At 37.6% G+C, this 17,392-nt stretch overlaps 2 protein-coding genes across 4 annotated transcripts; both read right to left on the bottom strand.

Moving 5' to 3' along the window:
* Positions 1-484: 484 nt before the first annotated feature.
* rpl10a (ribosomal protein L10a) lies at positions 485-3,211 on the bottom strand. Its single transcript, XM_026930506.3, has 6 exons — positions 3,141-3,211; positions 2,597-2,668; positions 2,295-2,375; positions 1,712-1,860; positions 790-962; positions 485-700 (listed from the first exon to the last, which is right to left on the bottom strand). The coding sequence occupies exons 1-6, from the start codon at positions 3,143-3,145 to the stop codon at positions 530-532; spliced, it is 651 nt and encodes a 216-aa protein (XP_026786307.1). The 5' UTR covers positions 3,146-3,211; the 3' UTR covers positions 485-529.
* Positions 3,212-3,941: 730 nt separating this feature from the next.
* Positions 3,942-16,780, bottom strand: fance (FA complementation group E). Of its 3 annotated transcripts, none has more exons than XM_053236379.1 (11): positions 16,573-16,780; positions 14,433-16,404; positions 10,439-11,024; positions 8,129-8,173; positions 7,985-8,041; positions 7,752-7,895; positions 6,005-6,128; positions 5,838-5,913; positions 5,680-5,746; positions 5,249-5,332; positions 3,942-4,893 (listed from the first exon to the last, which is right to left on the bottom strand). In XM_053236379.1, exons 2-11 carry the CDS (start codon positions 14,627-14,629, stop codon positions 4,792-4,794), a joined length of 1,482 nt encoding a protein of 493 aa, XP_053092354.1. In that variant the 5' UTR covers positions 14,630-16,404; positions 16,573-16,780; the 3' UTR covers positions 3,942-4,791. The 3 variants fall into 3 exon arrangements, 2 of the variants coding, with proteins under 2 accessions (XP_053092354.1, XP_053092353.1); XM_053236378.1 differs by having other exon boundaries at positions 3,950-4,893; positions 5,249-5,374; XR_008302177.1 differs by lacking the exons at positions 3,942-4,893; positions 5,249-5,332 and adding an exon at positions 5,340-5,374 and having other exon boundaries at positions 5,680-5,760.
* Positions 16,781-17,392: the final 612 nt, after the last annotated feature.

The raw sequence follows: 17,392 nt of genomic DNA on the forward strand, positions 1-17,392 counted from the left end.
TGTTAAACTTTTTCTAGATATAGTTTTCCACTCTTCCGGGCATATGTGCTTTCAACAGTGTGTTTGCTGCGCTATTGTGCTCTCCAGGTAAGTGAAGTGCTCTCAGTGAGGCTAACTTTGAGAGGGCCCACCTGAGTAGTTTTCGTGTAAGACAGCTATCTGAATTTGTGCTGTTATGTGACCAGGGATATATTGCTGGCATGTATCGAGTTCACTCATTCTCTTACAGTAGATGTTCCCAAACCTGGTCCTGGAGTACCCCATGTCCTGCATATAACTTTACTCTTTTCTGGGACCTCACTATCTCCAGTACGTTTGATCATTTTTCAGACATCTTCCATGTCTAGACATCCGTTTTATATTTTTTGACACAAGAACCACATTATTAAAGACAAAACCATGACTTGTTTATAGAATTTCTTAAGTTGCTGTTCCAGCGCAGACAGATGGTGTACCAGAGCAAGAGAGAAAATACAGACAAGTCTTGGATTACTCCACATTTATTATAGAAAGGTACAGGACAGAATCCCTAATAGAGACGCTGAGGCTTTCCCATGGTGCTCTTAATGTAGAGGGCTCTGACATTCTGCCAGTTCTTCTTCAGGAGAGACACCAGGAAGTTAACAGAGAGATGAATGTTGTAGACCAGCTCATCCTCAGTCATCCTAACATGGCCCACTGCCACAGCCAGACACAGCACCTGCGCAAATCACATACACAATGACATTAACATACTGTTCACGTCAAAGGATTCACAGACAATCACTACATTTAACAAACAAATTGTACCTTTTTCATCTGGAATTTGATTGTGGATTTGACCTCATCCACCTTGGTATTCAGGTTCTCGTTGTGGGTGAGCAGAGAGGGGAACTTTCCGGCTTTGTTCAGGCCAGGGCCCAGGATACGAGGGATCTGCTTAATCAGGGACTCGGAAGCCAGGAAGGCATCGTATTTCTTTGCTGTGGAGCACAGGCAAGTGTTAATTAATTAAACCATGACATCTGCATGTCTATTAAGCTTCTAAATCACACAGGTCTGGTGTTACTACTTCAACATGACACTGATTATTCAGTATTGTGATTGTACAGGACAATACATGTCTGCTATGTACCCACTTGCAACTATTTAGCACTGCATGATTATTTTAACAGCGAGCTCTGCTGAATTCATACTGTGTATGATTGCCACAGTTTAGCAAAACCCGGTTCACCATGCAAAGGCAAAATTCAGAGAAGTTGCTCAACTTGAGTGTGGCCACACCGTACTTAATAGAAATGCCCACCAACCAAACACGAGCAGAGAGGCCATGCAGCAGCTTGTAACCACAAAATGTGCAAGAGGAAAACTACCATAAGACATACTAAGTAGACGTCCCATACTAAGTAGACATTCATATTAGTTTTCAACAATTTTCTAACAATCAAATAAAGGCATTGCTGAACTCAAGAACGTATAGCAAGAAACCACAAGGATGAATGCACAATCCTTTGCCTACATGCTGCTTTTAAGACACATCTCGTGTAAACAGAACAGTGTCCTGGAGAGGTTGTGGTATGCCACATCACTCCTGGTTTAAACAGGTTTTGTTTACAGTCACCCTAATTTACTACTAGTAAATCACTAAATATTTTGGTGAACACCTGTTGTATTTATCCATTTAATTATATGCAAACGATATTTAGAAAGAAAATAAAATTAGAAAACGTACCCAGTTTCTTGACCAACTTCTTGTTCTTGTTGAGCTTTTTGAGTGCCTCAATGTCCATGTGTGGGATCTCGGCAGCCTTGGCTTCATCACAATGCTGCTGGTCACCAAGAACGCACACTGAGAACTTGGGACGTGGAGTGGTCTTCAGCCTGTCAAGGACAAAGCGACAAACCCACTGATACCACAAAGAGCAGCAAACTCTCGCAAGTCAAGTGATGCAGAACTGGAGCCTTACCCATACCACGTTGGATGGCGTAGGGTGCCGAAAGCACAGTCATAATTAAATTGTCGGCTTAGGGATGAAAGCACACACAATGCCCAACCCGTCAGCCTCCCCTCATGTTTTAAGACCCAGGGTAGGGGTCCGTCTGCTTTACCAGCCCAGCTCTGGGGTGTAGCAGACTACCCAGGGCACTTCTCCAAGCCTACCACTAGCCTGCCTGAGTAATTCAGCTCAACTTCAGGATGAGCATGATTTTATGAAGATATGTACAGAAATACATGTTATATAACATATTGGCACACTCAGGCAGAGTAGGGTGCAGGCTGAGAGAAGGTTGGGTGAAACAGTAAAGGTCCGAACCTGACAGTGCCTGAGAAACGCTTGTCCTTCTGGGGATCATAGTTCTTCAAGCTGATCTGCAGCTCCACAGTTTCCAGGAACCTGAACAAGTAAGGATGGTTAATATTCATGCAATATTCAGAAATAAATGATAATATACAGATTACCCTTACTGCAAGGCATTCATGCCATGACACAAAGATCAAGTTATTAAACACTGCTGAGGTTGTGCATTGTAATATACGTGTAAAAATAACACACACAATGTTACTGTAAAACAATAGAACAATATTAAATATTAAGTATAAATATCAGATTCTTACTTTCTCCTCTTGGCAATGGAGCCAGCCTGGACCTCACGAACAGCCTCGTACAACGTATCTCTTGAGACCTTGCTGTAATTAAAACACATGAACGTTTCAATTGTAAAAAAATCTACATTTCATACCGCAGGGGAAAAAAAACGATTCAGATTTTTGTCATTGGTGACTGTTAGAACAACTCCATCAGCGCAATCTATGCTAATTATGCTAAAATAATATTAAACGTAGTCCTCAGCAATCCAATATAGTAACAAAATATATGTTAGAGATATGTAGTATAAATCTAAATATATATATTATTCGCTGAAAGTCGGATAATGTCCAGATTTCACTGGATTAAGATTTTGAGCTCTGGTCTAAATTACGATGAGCCGGTAGTTCACTACAGGCGCAGGGTATAAACTGAGTTTTGTAAATTTCTTGAAGCCTCTTTTGCAGCAAAGACATCAAAATACAACACATTTCTATTATTCAGTCTAAACATTTGCGTTTAAAAACTAAAACTATACCAATTAAACAAGTTTTAACACACTTCTTACCGTACCTCATTTTAGCTAGTCTTCCCCTGCCACACGGAGCTCGAAAAAGGAAGTATGGTAGGAAGTGACGATAATTATAGGCGTCCAACGTTCAAACACGGACTGCCGAAGCGTCCATGTTTGTTGTGGCCAAATAAGGTCATTTTATAATACGGATTTTTATACTGTAATTATTATACAAATTTTTCATCTTTCAATACTCATATTCTAAATGATTGAATCCGGTACTAAAATCCTTTTTTGTTTGGATTAAAGTAATAAAAATGTACAGTTATTGTAAATGTACAGTTTTTACAAAGAGAAATTCTCTTAATCTACAATTGTTTAATCTTTTGAATGAAGACTAATAAAAAAAAAAGGACAAAACGTCAGTATCTAAACATGTACAGCCCAGTGCTATTAGGAAGTACAGCTAGTACGCAGTGGGTATTGTTGCCTCCTCACAGCTCCCAGGTCCCTGGTTCAATCCTGAGCTCAGGTTACTGTCTGTACTGTGTTTCAGTGCAAGTCCTTCCCGTGTCCGTGTGGGTTTCCTCTGGGTTCTCTGTTTCCCCCACCTCCCAAAAACATGGTGGATTGGTTAAGAAAATTGTCCCTAGATGTGTGTGTGTGTGTGTGCGCATGATGCCCTATGATGGACTGGTGTCCCATCCAGGTTGTACTCCCTCCTCGTGCTCAGTGTTCCCAGGATAGGCTCCAGATCCACCACAACCCTGACCAGGATAAAGCGGTTACTGAAGGTGAGTGAGCTACATCTACATACAGTATATATACAGATATCCAGAATGGTGCATACCTCATCTATTCACTGGATGTAGAATCAATGTCTCATCTTTAAACAGTTTGCATATTACTAACCTTTTTCACCTTATCCAAAAGGAGTCTGTGTTCTCTTGACCACTTGATCTAATACTAAACTAACTAAACTCCTACAAATACTTCAAACTGCATGCATACTTTGCCCAACGCCCCCAGACTAGACAGTCTTGTGGGGTATATTGTATTGGCCAAGCATATAAACACAAAAATAACTTTCCAAAACAGCTGAAATCCATGAACACAGGGTCATCTCCACTGAATGGTTCTCATGCTGCCTTTATACAGATTCACATACTATAAATATCTTTCACCATAATATAGCTGTGAAGTCAGATATATACAGAAAGAGGTCTCTACAAACATCTGATAATACCTGTCCTTTCTCATACTTAGCAAGCATGTGGTCTGCATTAATTCTGCTGGGGATCCCCACTGCTCATTCCTCAGTCCTTCCATTCCCTGTTAAGTTAGTTACACTTTTGCATTAGAACCTTTCTGTTTTTTTTTTTTTTTTTTAAATAAATGTCCCATATACAAGTATTTTTTTAAATGTTCTTTGATTCTTTTAATAAAAATATATACAGTACAGTTGTTTTACAAAGAGACATTTTTATAATGTACAAATTGATCACAGTTACTATATCATTGATAAAATTCAGAATTTGATAAACATTGTAATATATTAAACTCATTAGAGAGAAACTGAAGTTTAGAAATAGATAAAGATACACATCTCAGTGCTTTTATGAAGTATGGCTAAATGTTTATATATTTAAATTATTACAAATAGATATAAAATCCCTTTATTTTTAACAAAACTATATAATATACTGTTCATTAATGACAAATGCGTTTTAAAGCAGCTTGGAGGGACTTCTTCAGGAATGTCTCATTAAATGAAATACAGCAGGACAGTGTGTGCTGACACACAGCATTCACCTGAAAGAGAAACACAGAAGAAGCAGAGAAATATTAATATAATAATATAATAAATATAACAAATTTTAATTGGCCAAATTAATATTTCTCAAAATGGGCTGAATTCATGACCATTTTGTGTTTAATTAGTAATCATTTATGTCACCATTTCTCATTTCTCATTTTTATTCAAATGAATGAAAGCAAACATACAGAGCAACAATGTTTTACATAGAGTAAATATTGATCATGAACACACACCTACATGGATAATAACATTAAAATATGTTATTATATGATATTAAAAAACAACACAAACTGACACAAGACTGCCACAGTCTTAAGACGTGAGTAAATCCATTATTATTTGACTCACATGAGACTGGAACTTCGTCAGGACAGTGAGCATCATTTTGGCGAACTTCATAGACTTGGTGAAGTGTGGATACTGACTGCTCAGCTGATTGGTGAATAGAGAAAAAATCTCTTCACTCAGTTCAATCTTTATAAAGTGAGAAGTAAACAAAAGACAATATATGTTCATCAAACAAGCATCATTAAAAAGGCAAAGTACTAGGCAGAAAATAGATAACAAGCGATCATAAATTAAGCTGGTAGTGGATTTAAAGTAAAAATCCTTAATTTATATATATATATATATATATATATATATATATAAATTAACATGTGATTAAATTCTGAGCTGACCTTTATGGTTTCACTAAGCAAATCACAAATATTTCAGTATAAACATATTTAATGTGCTTCATGGTGGAATTGTCCTAAAATTAAACAATCATTGCTTACCTTTAAATCCAGCAAGTCATGGATGACTGACAACACACCCTCATTCCAGGAACCAACGAGTGTCATCCTGGGAAGAGATAACTTGATAAATTATGTGAAATGTTATGCAAACATCAGAAATAAGTGTGTTATAAAACCTGTTAACATCTTTGACTCACTGAAATACAAGAAGCCTGTGATGGGGTTCAAGGCAGTCTTTTACCAGCCGACAGAGCAGTTCAGCCTGGGCACTGCCTGTGGGACAAAACAGTGATATAAAACACAAACATCAGAATGTGTTATGCATTTTCAGAATGAATTTTAAAAATAATTTTTTTTCCCAAACCTGTTTGTCCTTCCTTTATGAGCGGTTCTATAAGAGCCTGACAGGTGGGCCTCGGGTAACGAGTGCACAGGGACGTTACGGCAGTGACCAGACAGCGGGACGGTGGCTCAGTGAGGGAACGAACCTGGGGGAGAGAGTGAGAGCACAACTTATCTACAGATCCCTTTCACATCTGATATTACAAGTGGACAACACACAACCAGGACACAAATAAAAGAACTGACTTAAAAAATCTCAAGTACTGTGCTCCTCAATACACAGAATATTACCTGCATAAAAGGTTTAGTATTTGAATGCATTAATATATTAATTTTGCCACAGGTAGCACAGTCATAGTGTTATTGGTAAAATTTGTAAGCTCTTAAGTAAAGAAAAACACTCAAAGGTGACATCATTCTTTAACATACTTTAAAGTATCAGATTCATTTTTATTAACTTGCCCACTGTATTTCCAACATCTTCAGTCGACTGACACAGAGTTATGTGCTTATCTAAGCTAATCCCAAATGTCTTTATATTCACTACATATTTTCACTAAATAGGGTATAATTATAATAGTGTTGTACTAGCTGTGATGTGGACTATATGCTCAACTCCATTTCCGATTCAGCCATAGAAAAAATGTAGGTCCTAGCAGGAAGATAATGGTCAGTGGTCAAAAACAGATATTTTTCTTTTACAGATTTACTCAAATAAGAGTAAAAATGATCCCCATTAAAATCTACTTGTATATAACAGAGTAATTACGGCACTTGTACATATAGTGTTATACTTGTACACCTAGTTCACTGTTATTCACGAAATCTAATCACAAGTGCTCAGTAAATTAAAATTTACTGCCTTTGTTTACTGTGTTTTTGAATTATGTTTTAAAAAGATGCAGAAGAAGTATGTATGAACAGTCTTTCATTCCACATTTAATGCCACTTTTCAGCCCTGTATGGAGTAGAACACACATTACACATTTCTTATTCTTGTTGTTTTCATATTCGGAGGTTCAAGCCAAGCTTCCATGAATGGACAATAACATAATTTTATCTTAGATATTAAAATAATGGGCCCCATGAATGGATTTATTCATAAATCGTTCGTAGGATCGTTAGATAAGAAATTCGGTACTCATGAAAATCCCATAATTTCAGAAGAACGTTCATATCCTACACATGCTCCTGAATGTGTGTAAATTTACACATACATGGCTTCCTATCACATAAATCATGATAAGTTACTGCATTTTTATATACAGATTAAACTATCCAGTTTAAACAGCTTGTGTATTTTTAGTTACACATACAAATTTAGTAAAACTTTTGTGAAACCAGTCATTTCATACTAATGGCATTAACTAAAGAAATATGACATATGAAAAAATAAAGAAAGTAAGACAACATAAATCCATAAGTTAAGACACATAACACCAGTCAATCAATTAAGAATGCTTCTGTATAAAATGAGGATGGGATCAGGCGTTTTTCTTTTAATGCTGTGCAACACTTTATTCGAGCCAGCACCAAGTGCCTGATAAATGACCGATCTGGTATGTCTCAAGCTGCAATGTGTTGCATACTCCCTAGTGTGCTGCGGCCCATTCACTTCCTGTGGGCACATGCCCAGGAGGGTTGTGAGGCATTTCTGGCTGAGAGTCACCCAGACACTCAGTTTGACAGGTGCAAAGATTTACATACAACATTACTAAATGATTGATAAACGAGGCCCAGTGTGTGTATGACGTGTATGAAGTGCACACCTTGCCGAGAAAAAGGTTCTTGATGATAACTGAGGCTGTGCTGTGGCTGAGATCTGGAGACAGAGCCAGCACGCTGCTACAGAAATGTGGTAAACTCTGCTCAGGTGCTTCAGGCAAACACAGCATCGCACAAAACACCTCCAGCTGCACAAAGACATAAAGGCAATGTGATCAGTATTAAATGCCACACACATTACATTAAGACAATTTCTAAAACCACTTATAGTTCATACCTGATTTGCATCACATTCATTCAGCACTTTAAGTGTAGGCACACAGTTCTCATCCCACTGCAGAGAAACAAGAAAAACATGATTGTCATTGCAATTACTGAACAGTAATCTTTTTCACTGATAATAAACAGGAAACTTTAATACCTCTGTTCCAGAGTCCAATAATTCTTTTATCAAAGGAACAGCTGCCTAGAAAAAAAAATCCAGTAAATTTTAATCTCTTACAAGTCATTCAACGTGATATGCTGGCATCTCATGATAGCATTTAAATAAAAATAACTATGATCGTACTAGAATGGGAATTACAGTCAGATAACTGTATGACCCAATATTACAGTTTTCAAATGACAATTACTGAAAAACAACAATTTTTTTTTTCATAAGGGAAGCTGTTAATATATTTTTTGACAAGAATTTACAACAGGATTGCTCTTGGCTTTTAGTTGTTTATTACACCAAAATAGAAATACTATTTTCTACATTTACTATTTAAAAGCAAGACATTATTTGACATTTATACCAGTAAAGCATAACGCTAACCATATACACTACCAGTCAGAAGTTTGGACACATTTATTCATTCATTTTCCTTCTGCTTTTCCTGTTGGGGATTGCGGTGGCAGCAGGCTGTAAAGGTCAGCCCCCGCTTCTCTATCCCCAGCCACAGATTCCAGCTACTCCAGTTCGCCCCTAGCATACGCCAGCTACGGCTAACAGGTGCTGACTCCAAGACACATGAAGCCAGCCAACTGCAACTTTTTGAACTGCTGCTCATGCTGCATCACATGGCAGCGTAACACAGTCAAAGGAAAGCAATATGCCCTCTTCTGCATTCATGTCCATGACTGGCTGGTGTTGCTGTGATTGACAGGGGAGAGATTATGCCTTCTCTCCCACCCATTTTGCTCCCCAACCACAGATGTGGCATTGGCAGGATTCAAACATGTGAATGCCCTTCTGTTGCCAGTATTTTTCTTACCTTAAGAAGACAAGGTCGTAGAAAGGGCAGAAAGGGAAAACAGAAAGACTTTCTGAGACATTGACTGTTTATATTGGAAAAGGTCCCCAACCAAAGCATCAGGAACACAACCAAAGGACAGAGGGGGAGTGCAATGATTAGCAATTACTGACAGTATATTATTAAATTGTATATTTACAATATCTAGCGGTGGCATCCTTGTAAGGTTTCCACACCACCTCAGTTGATTCCTCTCAGTTTGGAGTAGCGGCTCAACTCCAACGCTCTCCCAGATTGCCGAGCACCTCAACCTATCACAGAAAGTAAGCCCAGCAACCTTGTGGAGGAACCTCATTTCTGCTGCTTGTATTAGTGACCTTATTCTTTAAGTCATTATCCACACCTTGTGACCGTAGGTGAAGACAGAGACATAGACTGACCAATAAAAAGAGAGCTTCATCTGAAAACTGAGCTTCTGCTTCACCAACACAGACCAGTACAGTGACTGTAACACAGCTGACAATGACCTGATCCATTTGTTAATCTCATGCTCTCTTTCACCATCACTTGTGAGTACTTGTGAATCTGAAGTGGGCATTCCACTCTTTTCCAGGAGAGAACCATAGCCTCGAACTTGGTGTTCCTGATTCTCATCCCAATTACTTCACACTCAGTAGTGGAATATTGAAGTGCATCTCGGAGGTCCACTTCTGATGGTGCAAAGAGAACAATACAATCTACAAATAACAGGGATGTTATTTCTAGCCAATAAATCAAAAAGAGTAAAGTGTTGGTCCAATGCAGTAAACCTTCATTGTTCCTCTGGACAGGAGGCTCTTGTCCACAACCCAAAGATTGAACACACTAGAGTGAATTTTTCCCCCATTATCTTAAAGATATAGCTTAGGGTTAAATTTGTTTCTATGTCAAATGTAAATAATGAACATAATGTCCAACTATACATTTATTTCTGAATCAAAATTTTATTTAAAATTTTTACAGAGTAATTTTCATTTGGGAACTGCAAGAAGCACCTCCTACGCTACGTGGCCAAAAGTTTGTGGACACTCTACCATAACACTTAAATTGTAATGCTAAGGAATACAAGGGCATTCTATACAATTTTGTGCTTCCAACTTTGTGGCAACCTATAGGTGTGATGGTCAGGTATCCACAAACTTTTGGCCATATCCAGTAGTGTATGTACCTGAGAAGAAGCTAAGAGTGTGCTGTTCCATTCTTAACAGGAATATAACTGAGAATTAAAAATATAAAAGAGTTTTAAATTGTTTAACACCTTTTGCAGTCACTGCATAATTCCATGTTTATTTTTATAGTGTTTATGTATTCTTTATTATTCAAAAGTAGCAGAAAATATTGAAAAAAGAAAAACCTTTTATGCCCAAACTTTTGATTGGTAGTGTAACTTTCAGAGATAAAGCATATGACTGAGTTCTCACAAAATGTTTTAATAATTTTAATAATTTCCATTTCACCTTTATATGATCTGGTAAGATACTTGAGCAGTCTTCTTCTGGTGGTGTTGCTGAAGAATCTCCTTCCAGCTCTTTATCAAGCTGCATTGTTTTTACATCCGATTCCTCCTGACCCACGGCCACCTGTCCGTCTTCAGGGTCACCTTGAGCTGCAAGGTCAGTTTTTCTCCTTTTGCTCTGTGGTTCATCCAGCTCTGCATCCATATGAAGATCTGTGATCTCACTCTTCCTCTTCTTGTGACCTGCATCTGTCTGATAATCTGTAGACAGTTCATCAGTCTTATGTTGATTCAGACAGCGATCCCACCCTCCTTTTTCCTGAGAATCTTTGAACCGATAACAGAGATCTTTCAGGCTCAGTACACATTCTGGTGTGACGAGTGTGTCTTTTCTAAACTCCTCAACCCCAACGTCTTTATGAAGCTGACTGATTAAGGCGCAAATCCATGGATTTTCATCAGCGTCCTGTGACAGGCAGCGGAGCAGAGCCAGTACACTCTCTCGTGGTAAGCCGGGGTGGAGTAGATGCAGAAAACACAGCAGGTCACGCTTAAACGCAGCAGAAAACAGGCAGACCAGTGGCTTACTGCAACATAAGAGTCACAAAGAATTTTATCTTACCGCTATCTCTTATCTCTGCCGCTAAATTTTTCCTAACGAAGAGTTTCTCTTAAAAACCTATTCACAAAACTGATTAGAGAAACTTTTACTAAGGAAGTCCTAAACTAAAAGGAAGGGCAGGGTTGACCCTGCTGTAAGCAAGACGTTTCATCATTGAATATTGATGGCTGATGTTGTAGAGGTCTGTGTGGTAAGCTCATATACAAAATCCCAGTGGACAATGTCATAGAAAAAATAAATGAAAATGAAAGTTGCTGATTTCACACATAAAAACAATAACATGTCAAATATATATTTTTTGGCAAAGTCAGTATGGCCTACACACGTATGTGTACATTAACGACAGAATTTGTATTCTAATGTATCGACTTGCACACTCCTTATGTAGCAGACTACACCGTAGTGTACCCATGGTGTACCCTTTGTAGTTACTTTATAGAAAAAAATGTGAGCATTTAGATTTTTGTTTTCATTTAATTTATTTTTTTTTTTTTAAATAATATGACATGGTGCCATGGATTTTCATTTATGAGTTTACTGTAAAGACCTAATCAGCCAATCACCTGGCAATGACTGAACTGTTAACAGTAGCTGATTGACAGTAGTTTGATGACAATTGCATTTCATTTTCAATAAATAACTACAATTTACATGGGGCCAAGTAGCAGAGAGTTGCCTGTGATCATTAAATATATCAATATAACTTACTATAACTCACATCGTTTAAAGAAAAACCACCTTGAAAAACCTAAACATTAATCTTTATAATTAACTTCTGATGTTCGACAGCATCCAAGATTTATTTTGTAACAATGTTTTTTAATTTAAAATTCTTTCACGTTGGTTAACAGTTTCCTAAATTATCCACAATGCTATTCAAATATATGCTGCCAGTAAGAATTAGCTTCTCGTGGGAATAATGAAAATACAGCAGTTACCAACAAGTTACCGCCAGAATAGTTAATCATATGTCAAATATTTCAATATAAACAATTTTTAATGTGTTTTTGGGTGGAGGTTTCCTTTAAATCAGCAGTGATCTTTTAGGATTGATCTTAGTGATTTAGGAGTCCTCTGGGGTAACCCTATGTTTTTACAGGCTTAATGATTTCTGAATTACTCTTAGCCTGAAAAACTAGGAGTCTTAATATTAGAATTAACACATTCATATTTTTAAAGGGTTGTTTCCCCAACAGTCAATCACTGATCACTATTGTTTGTCCTAAAAACAAACATCTTTGTTCTTTGTTTTAAACTCTCACCTTGGCCATATTTCCAAGTAATAAAAGTGAATTATTCCATTTGTAATCATCTCCTTCATTTCTATTTTCTGACTAGTCACTACTATGTATGCCTTGATAGAAATTACAGTATTTTTTAAACATGTAAATAGTTTGTGTTGCCATGATCAAAGATGACTTCATTCTATAAGAAAAAGTTATAATTTATTATGCCACAGTGTGGTTGAATCCTCAAATCTGATTGGTCAGAAGGTGTGCCTTATTTTCGTATGACAGCACAGGTAGCTCCGGCTGTAACATGAACAATAGGTTAATATTAATGTGCTCATTCTAATGTGTTATTGTTTCTATAGCAACAGCTCATACACAGGAACTTGTATGGCAGACATTTATGGAAGTACTCTCTGTTGTAAGTGCTCTCAGTCTCAGTTATGTTTTCTGTTAACATTGTAATCATTGGCAAATCACTGTGGTATAAGTGTAGAACACACTCCAGAGTTTGTTATTATACAAAAATAATGCACTTTGTGTATTCTCCTCTAACAGCACAGTCTGTCATGTGTTATTACTTCTGTATCTTCTATAACATTGTTTTCTATTCTATTCCATTCCATTGTAACCGTGTTCACACTAATGAGCAACAAAGCGTCAGGTAACCGTTCATTTCTACGTACACGTGCAACACGGAGCTGCGATTTCAGTGACAAGGACAAGCGACAAAGTGACATGTGATTTTCTCAACTTTATGCAAACTAGGTATGACACGGCAAGACAATAAATCCATACAACTGGTTTGAATGATTCCTCAGACCAATTGGATGGCACATGTTCTAAATTATTTTGTAGCTTCCTCATTCACAACTTTAGTTCCTACCTGCAATTAGTTACTATATACTACTTGACTTGGAAAAAAGAAAGAAAAACTTATAAACATGGTTTCATCTTAGTCTGTCATACACAAAAGACAGCTCACTATATGTCTACAGAGACCTTTTGAAGAAAGACAAAGCTTGGAAGGAAGTAACAGAGATCGTTAGTGTCTCTGGAGAGAGTTTGTTGCACAGTAAATTTGCACTGCTAATCTGCTAATAGCTAATACAAAGGCTGGCATGTAACATGTAGTTAGAAATAGATATATACAGGCATATGGTGGTGCCTCTGGCGAGAGGTCATAGTAGTACAGTTAGCTTGCGCTACTAATCTGTTAACAAAGCTAACAAAAGCTGTGGAGATTTTTGTATATTTATACTTATTTTATTTTATTTCATCTATAATGTTAATTATATTTTGTGTGCTTTCTTACTCTCTGTGCTGCTGTAATTTGTGAATTTCCCTCTGGGATGAATAAAGTAATGTACATATCTATCTATCTATCTATCTATCTATCTATCTGTCTATCTATCAGGCTGGCACTTTGTATACATCAAACAACCAATTTTCACAGTAATTTCACTTATCATAATATTATCATTCACTTATAAAAATATCAGAATATATTTTAAATACATTTGAAACTAAAGTAAATTGTATACTCTTTGAAAACCGTGTGCTGTAGTACCCCCCTTTCGCATCAGAACTAAAAAAAGCTGGATGGACGGTACACACACACACACACACACACACACACACACACACACACACACGAGTGACAACAGTAGCACTTGCTCCACAGTCACAAGAGACAAACTACAGGGTTTCCCAAAAGTCTACATACATAGGAGACTGTGTATGCTAGCGTTATTATTATTTCAATACGTTATTATTTTGTCAGAGGCATTCTTAAAGACCATCTGAAAGAATATATATAATATAATCTAAGTATGACAAATTTTGGAAAACATTTTGCTAGAAGTGTTAATTTGTCCTACTTATGGAGACTTTTGGGACACGCTGTACAAGCAACACAAGTGACTTGTCTTCAGCAAATCTTTTTTCTTCAGATATGCAAATTAGTCTGTGGCGTCATCTGGTGATCTCCAGTAACTTTTTAAGCATGCCTAAGCTACTTTCCCCTTAAAAGAGTTTTAAGAGGCAACACTGGGTAGTACTGTCTCAGTGGTTAAGACTTAATGCTAGTGACTGGAAGGTTGTGAGTTAAAATCTCAGGCTGTCAGAAGTCAACGCTTACTTACGTAGTGAGTGCATGAGTGTGTTCATCTAAGCACGCTTCATCCTGGCACAACGCGTCCAGAAAAGCAGGTAAGGGGGAGTGAGAGTCAGCGGCTCGCTGTCTGAGGAACACTTTTTGAGCACTGTTTACTCCTCCTGTGAGTAAAGCCTGGACCAGCAGGCGGGAGCGGCCACCAAAGCGCTGCACTAACACACTCATTCTAACTGCACTTTAGCACATATCAACTACAGCAAATTCTGCCTTCTTATACCTCCAAGTTAATCCATATCTACAGAGTGCCGCAGGAATGAGTCCTAAAACACGGAAATTAGTTAGCATGTTTGCACTTCCGGTTCCATCGTCCCGACATCAATGGTTTTTTTGAATGGGTTTTTGGTTAAATATCTGAAATAAGGTCTGTGGTTAACACAAGCTCATAATATTTTCACGTTTTATTCTACGACATAAAAAAATACCTCATTAATACTCCACTCGTGATTTTTTTTTAAAGCTTTTACGTGTCTTAAAAAGCGGTTGCTAACACTCGGCTAAATGGGACTACAGAGGTTGTCGGGGACATTAAACGTCATCACGCCGAACTGGAAATCTCATCTACTAGATGTATAAACAAACGGAATTCCCAAAAAAGGTGATGACAGATTCAGCCACAAAAAGAGCCCAGTGGATCCTTATCAAGGAACATGTTTTTAAAATAAAGATTGAAATAGTTGTCGGAAGCTTAGTGGTGGTGACGTTGAAGTCATGCGACCATTGTGCAGTTCGTTTATAGCGTAACTTTAGCTTTTTACTTCTGTTAATTGTATTTAGGCTTCAAAATTCATAAAAGTTGTGCTCATTTGTGAAGATTGTCTTGATGAACAAAACGCGTAAGAATCATAAACTTTTGTTGGTCACAGAGCTTATTTTCTGCAATAATCCAAAAGCCCATGGGAAAATCCCATTGGCTTTTTGTCGAGAGAACCAGGGTGATGCTAACTTCCGGGTTTGCCTACAAAAATACGTCATCCCTGCGGCACTCTATTCACCATTCGTGATGTATGCTCAATTTTTGTAAACAACTCTTTTCAGGTGTTTTCAAAGCGTTGCTTCTCGTCTTCGTCAGATTTTGTCGAGACAGTTGTGTCCCCACACTGCCCTCTACTGTACAATATTAACATACAGTGTAAGAGTTTGCATCCTGAATGTTTTCATGCTGAAAAGAGGAAAATGTACTCTTACTCTATCTTATCTTACTTTATCACGTAAGGAGTGTTTTAGGTGCCTTTCCATTAGACATCTGAAACTAACTTGACTTTCTTTTTAATAAACTTGAGAGCCCCTACAAACATTTTCACATGCGTTTACCCCGAGCGTGCTTCCCTCTTTTGGTCCCCCACTACAACAAACATAGTACAATTGTTCCTATTGTCACAAGGAGAACATGAAATGTGAGTGTATTCTGCAAAAAGACAACAATTCAAAATAAAAAAATCAACAAAATAAACATAACAGGATGAATGAAATTATTTTTTCCCCATTTTTTCCTCAATCTTCAGACCTGATTTGCATTTTGTTTTGCATTTCATGGAGAAAGGGTGAGGATCCAAAATTAGTTCAGAGGATACAAGAGGTTGAAGGGACTTCCAACAGATATACAATTATTAGAAATGATTTATAACATCACATTCAAAAAGCATGAATCACAATTTGACCGAACTTACACTTGATAAACCATTTTTGTCTTCATTTTATCCTAAAAGTATGCAAACCTTTGCACTCATCTATACACTTAGGTAATTCATTTAATACATGCATTTTTAAAGCACAGCTCCACTCAAACACTGCTGAACAATCCTGCACTCTATGGTATTTCGGTCCATTTACCTCTTCAAAATCTTTTTTTTTTGAAAGATGTCTTGCTTGAAGGTCTGCTCCAGGTCACACCACAGTTTGAGTAGGATTGATTGCAGAACCGTGAAGTGCTTCAGAATATCCTAATAAAACAAGAATTCATTAGTACCTCAGCGACTGAGAGGTTAAACATCTGCCTGCATACACTAATCAGCCATAACATTAAAAGCAATGGAAGAAGGTAGCCTGGTCTGATGAATCACGTTTGCTTTTACATCATGTGGACGGCTGGGTGCGTGTGCGTCACTTACCTGGGGAAGAGATGGTACAGGATGCACTAAGGGAAGAAGGCAAGCCGGCAGAGGCAGTGTGATGCTCTGGGCAGTGTTCTGCTGGGAAACCTTGGGTCATGGCATTCACATGGATGTTAGTTTGACGCATACCACCTACCTAAACATTGTTGCAGACCAAGTACACCCCTTCATGGCAATGCTATTCCGTAATGGCAGTGGCCTCTTTCAGCAGACGACTAGCTCCAATTAGCCACCTGCAGTCACACTAGACGTTCAATTACGTTAATTGTTTAAACCAACCATTCAATATTCAATAGTCTTCTATTCTTAAAATAGAAGACTGCAGTCAGTGTCACTTCAAGACACTTGAAATATTAGGTTCTGAACATGAGACATTTTATACCAAAATATTTTAAAAAACTACTTATGTTTAAGAGTTTACCTTTTTTTGGTAATTACATGATCAAAAGTTACACATCACAAAATTATTCTGTTATTTAATTACTTAGCAACCAGTCATCACTTTTGTCCCCAATTGTTAGTTTTGTTTGGGGCTCAAGCTCCTGGTTAAACCCATTCAAGGCAATCCAACCCTGTGAAAAGGGTTCAGGAACCCTGCTACCATGTGCATTCAGCAGTTTGGTCCACACTGATGAGAGCTCACAGACCTAAAATAGTCAGTTTTACATACTGAAATCTTTGCTTCTCTTTTCTTTAAAGAACACCAAAATATTAAATGTAATAAAAGTTGTACATGAATTGACCTTGATCAGAATTATGGCTAAATAATACCATGTACTATTCGAATAGTTCACAGAATATGGGTGAACAGTCATGT

Source organism: Pangasianodon hypophthalmus, chromosome 8 (assembly GCF_027358585.1).
Source record: "Pangasianodon hypophthalmus isolate fPanHyp1 chromosome 8, fPanHyp1.pri, whole genome shotgun sequence".
Classification (NCBI taxonomy): domain Eukaryota; kingdom Metazoa; phylum Chordata; class Actinopteri; order Siluriformes; family Pangasiidae; genus Pangasianodon; species Pangasianodon hypophthalmus.

Excerpts from the sequence above, each read along its gene's own strand:
- rpl10a (XM_026930506.3), bottom strand. Across the intron at positions 1,861-2,294 it reads CGTTTCTCAGGCACTGTCAG|GCTGAAGACCACTCCACGTC; the intron begins GTTCGGACCTTT and ends TGTCCTTGACAG. Across the intron at positions 963-1,711 it reads GAAGTTGGTCAAGAAACTGG|CAAAGAAATACGATGCCTTC; the intron begins GTACGTTTTCTA and ends TGTGCTCCACAG.
- fance (XM_053236378.1), bottom strand. The coding sequence starts at position 14,629 with ATGAGTGTGTTAGTGCAGCGCTTTGGTGGCCGCTCCCGCCTGCTGGTC. Across the intron at positions 6,129-7,751 it reads AGAACCTTTTTCTCGGCAAG|GTTCGTTCCCTCACTGAGCC; the intron begins GTGTGCACTTCA and ends TCTCTCCCCCAG. Across the intron at positions 4,894-5,248 it reads TGACGAAGTTCCAGTCTCAT|GTGAATGCTGTGTGTCAGCA; the intron begins GTGAGTCAAATA and ends TTTCTCTTTCAG.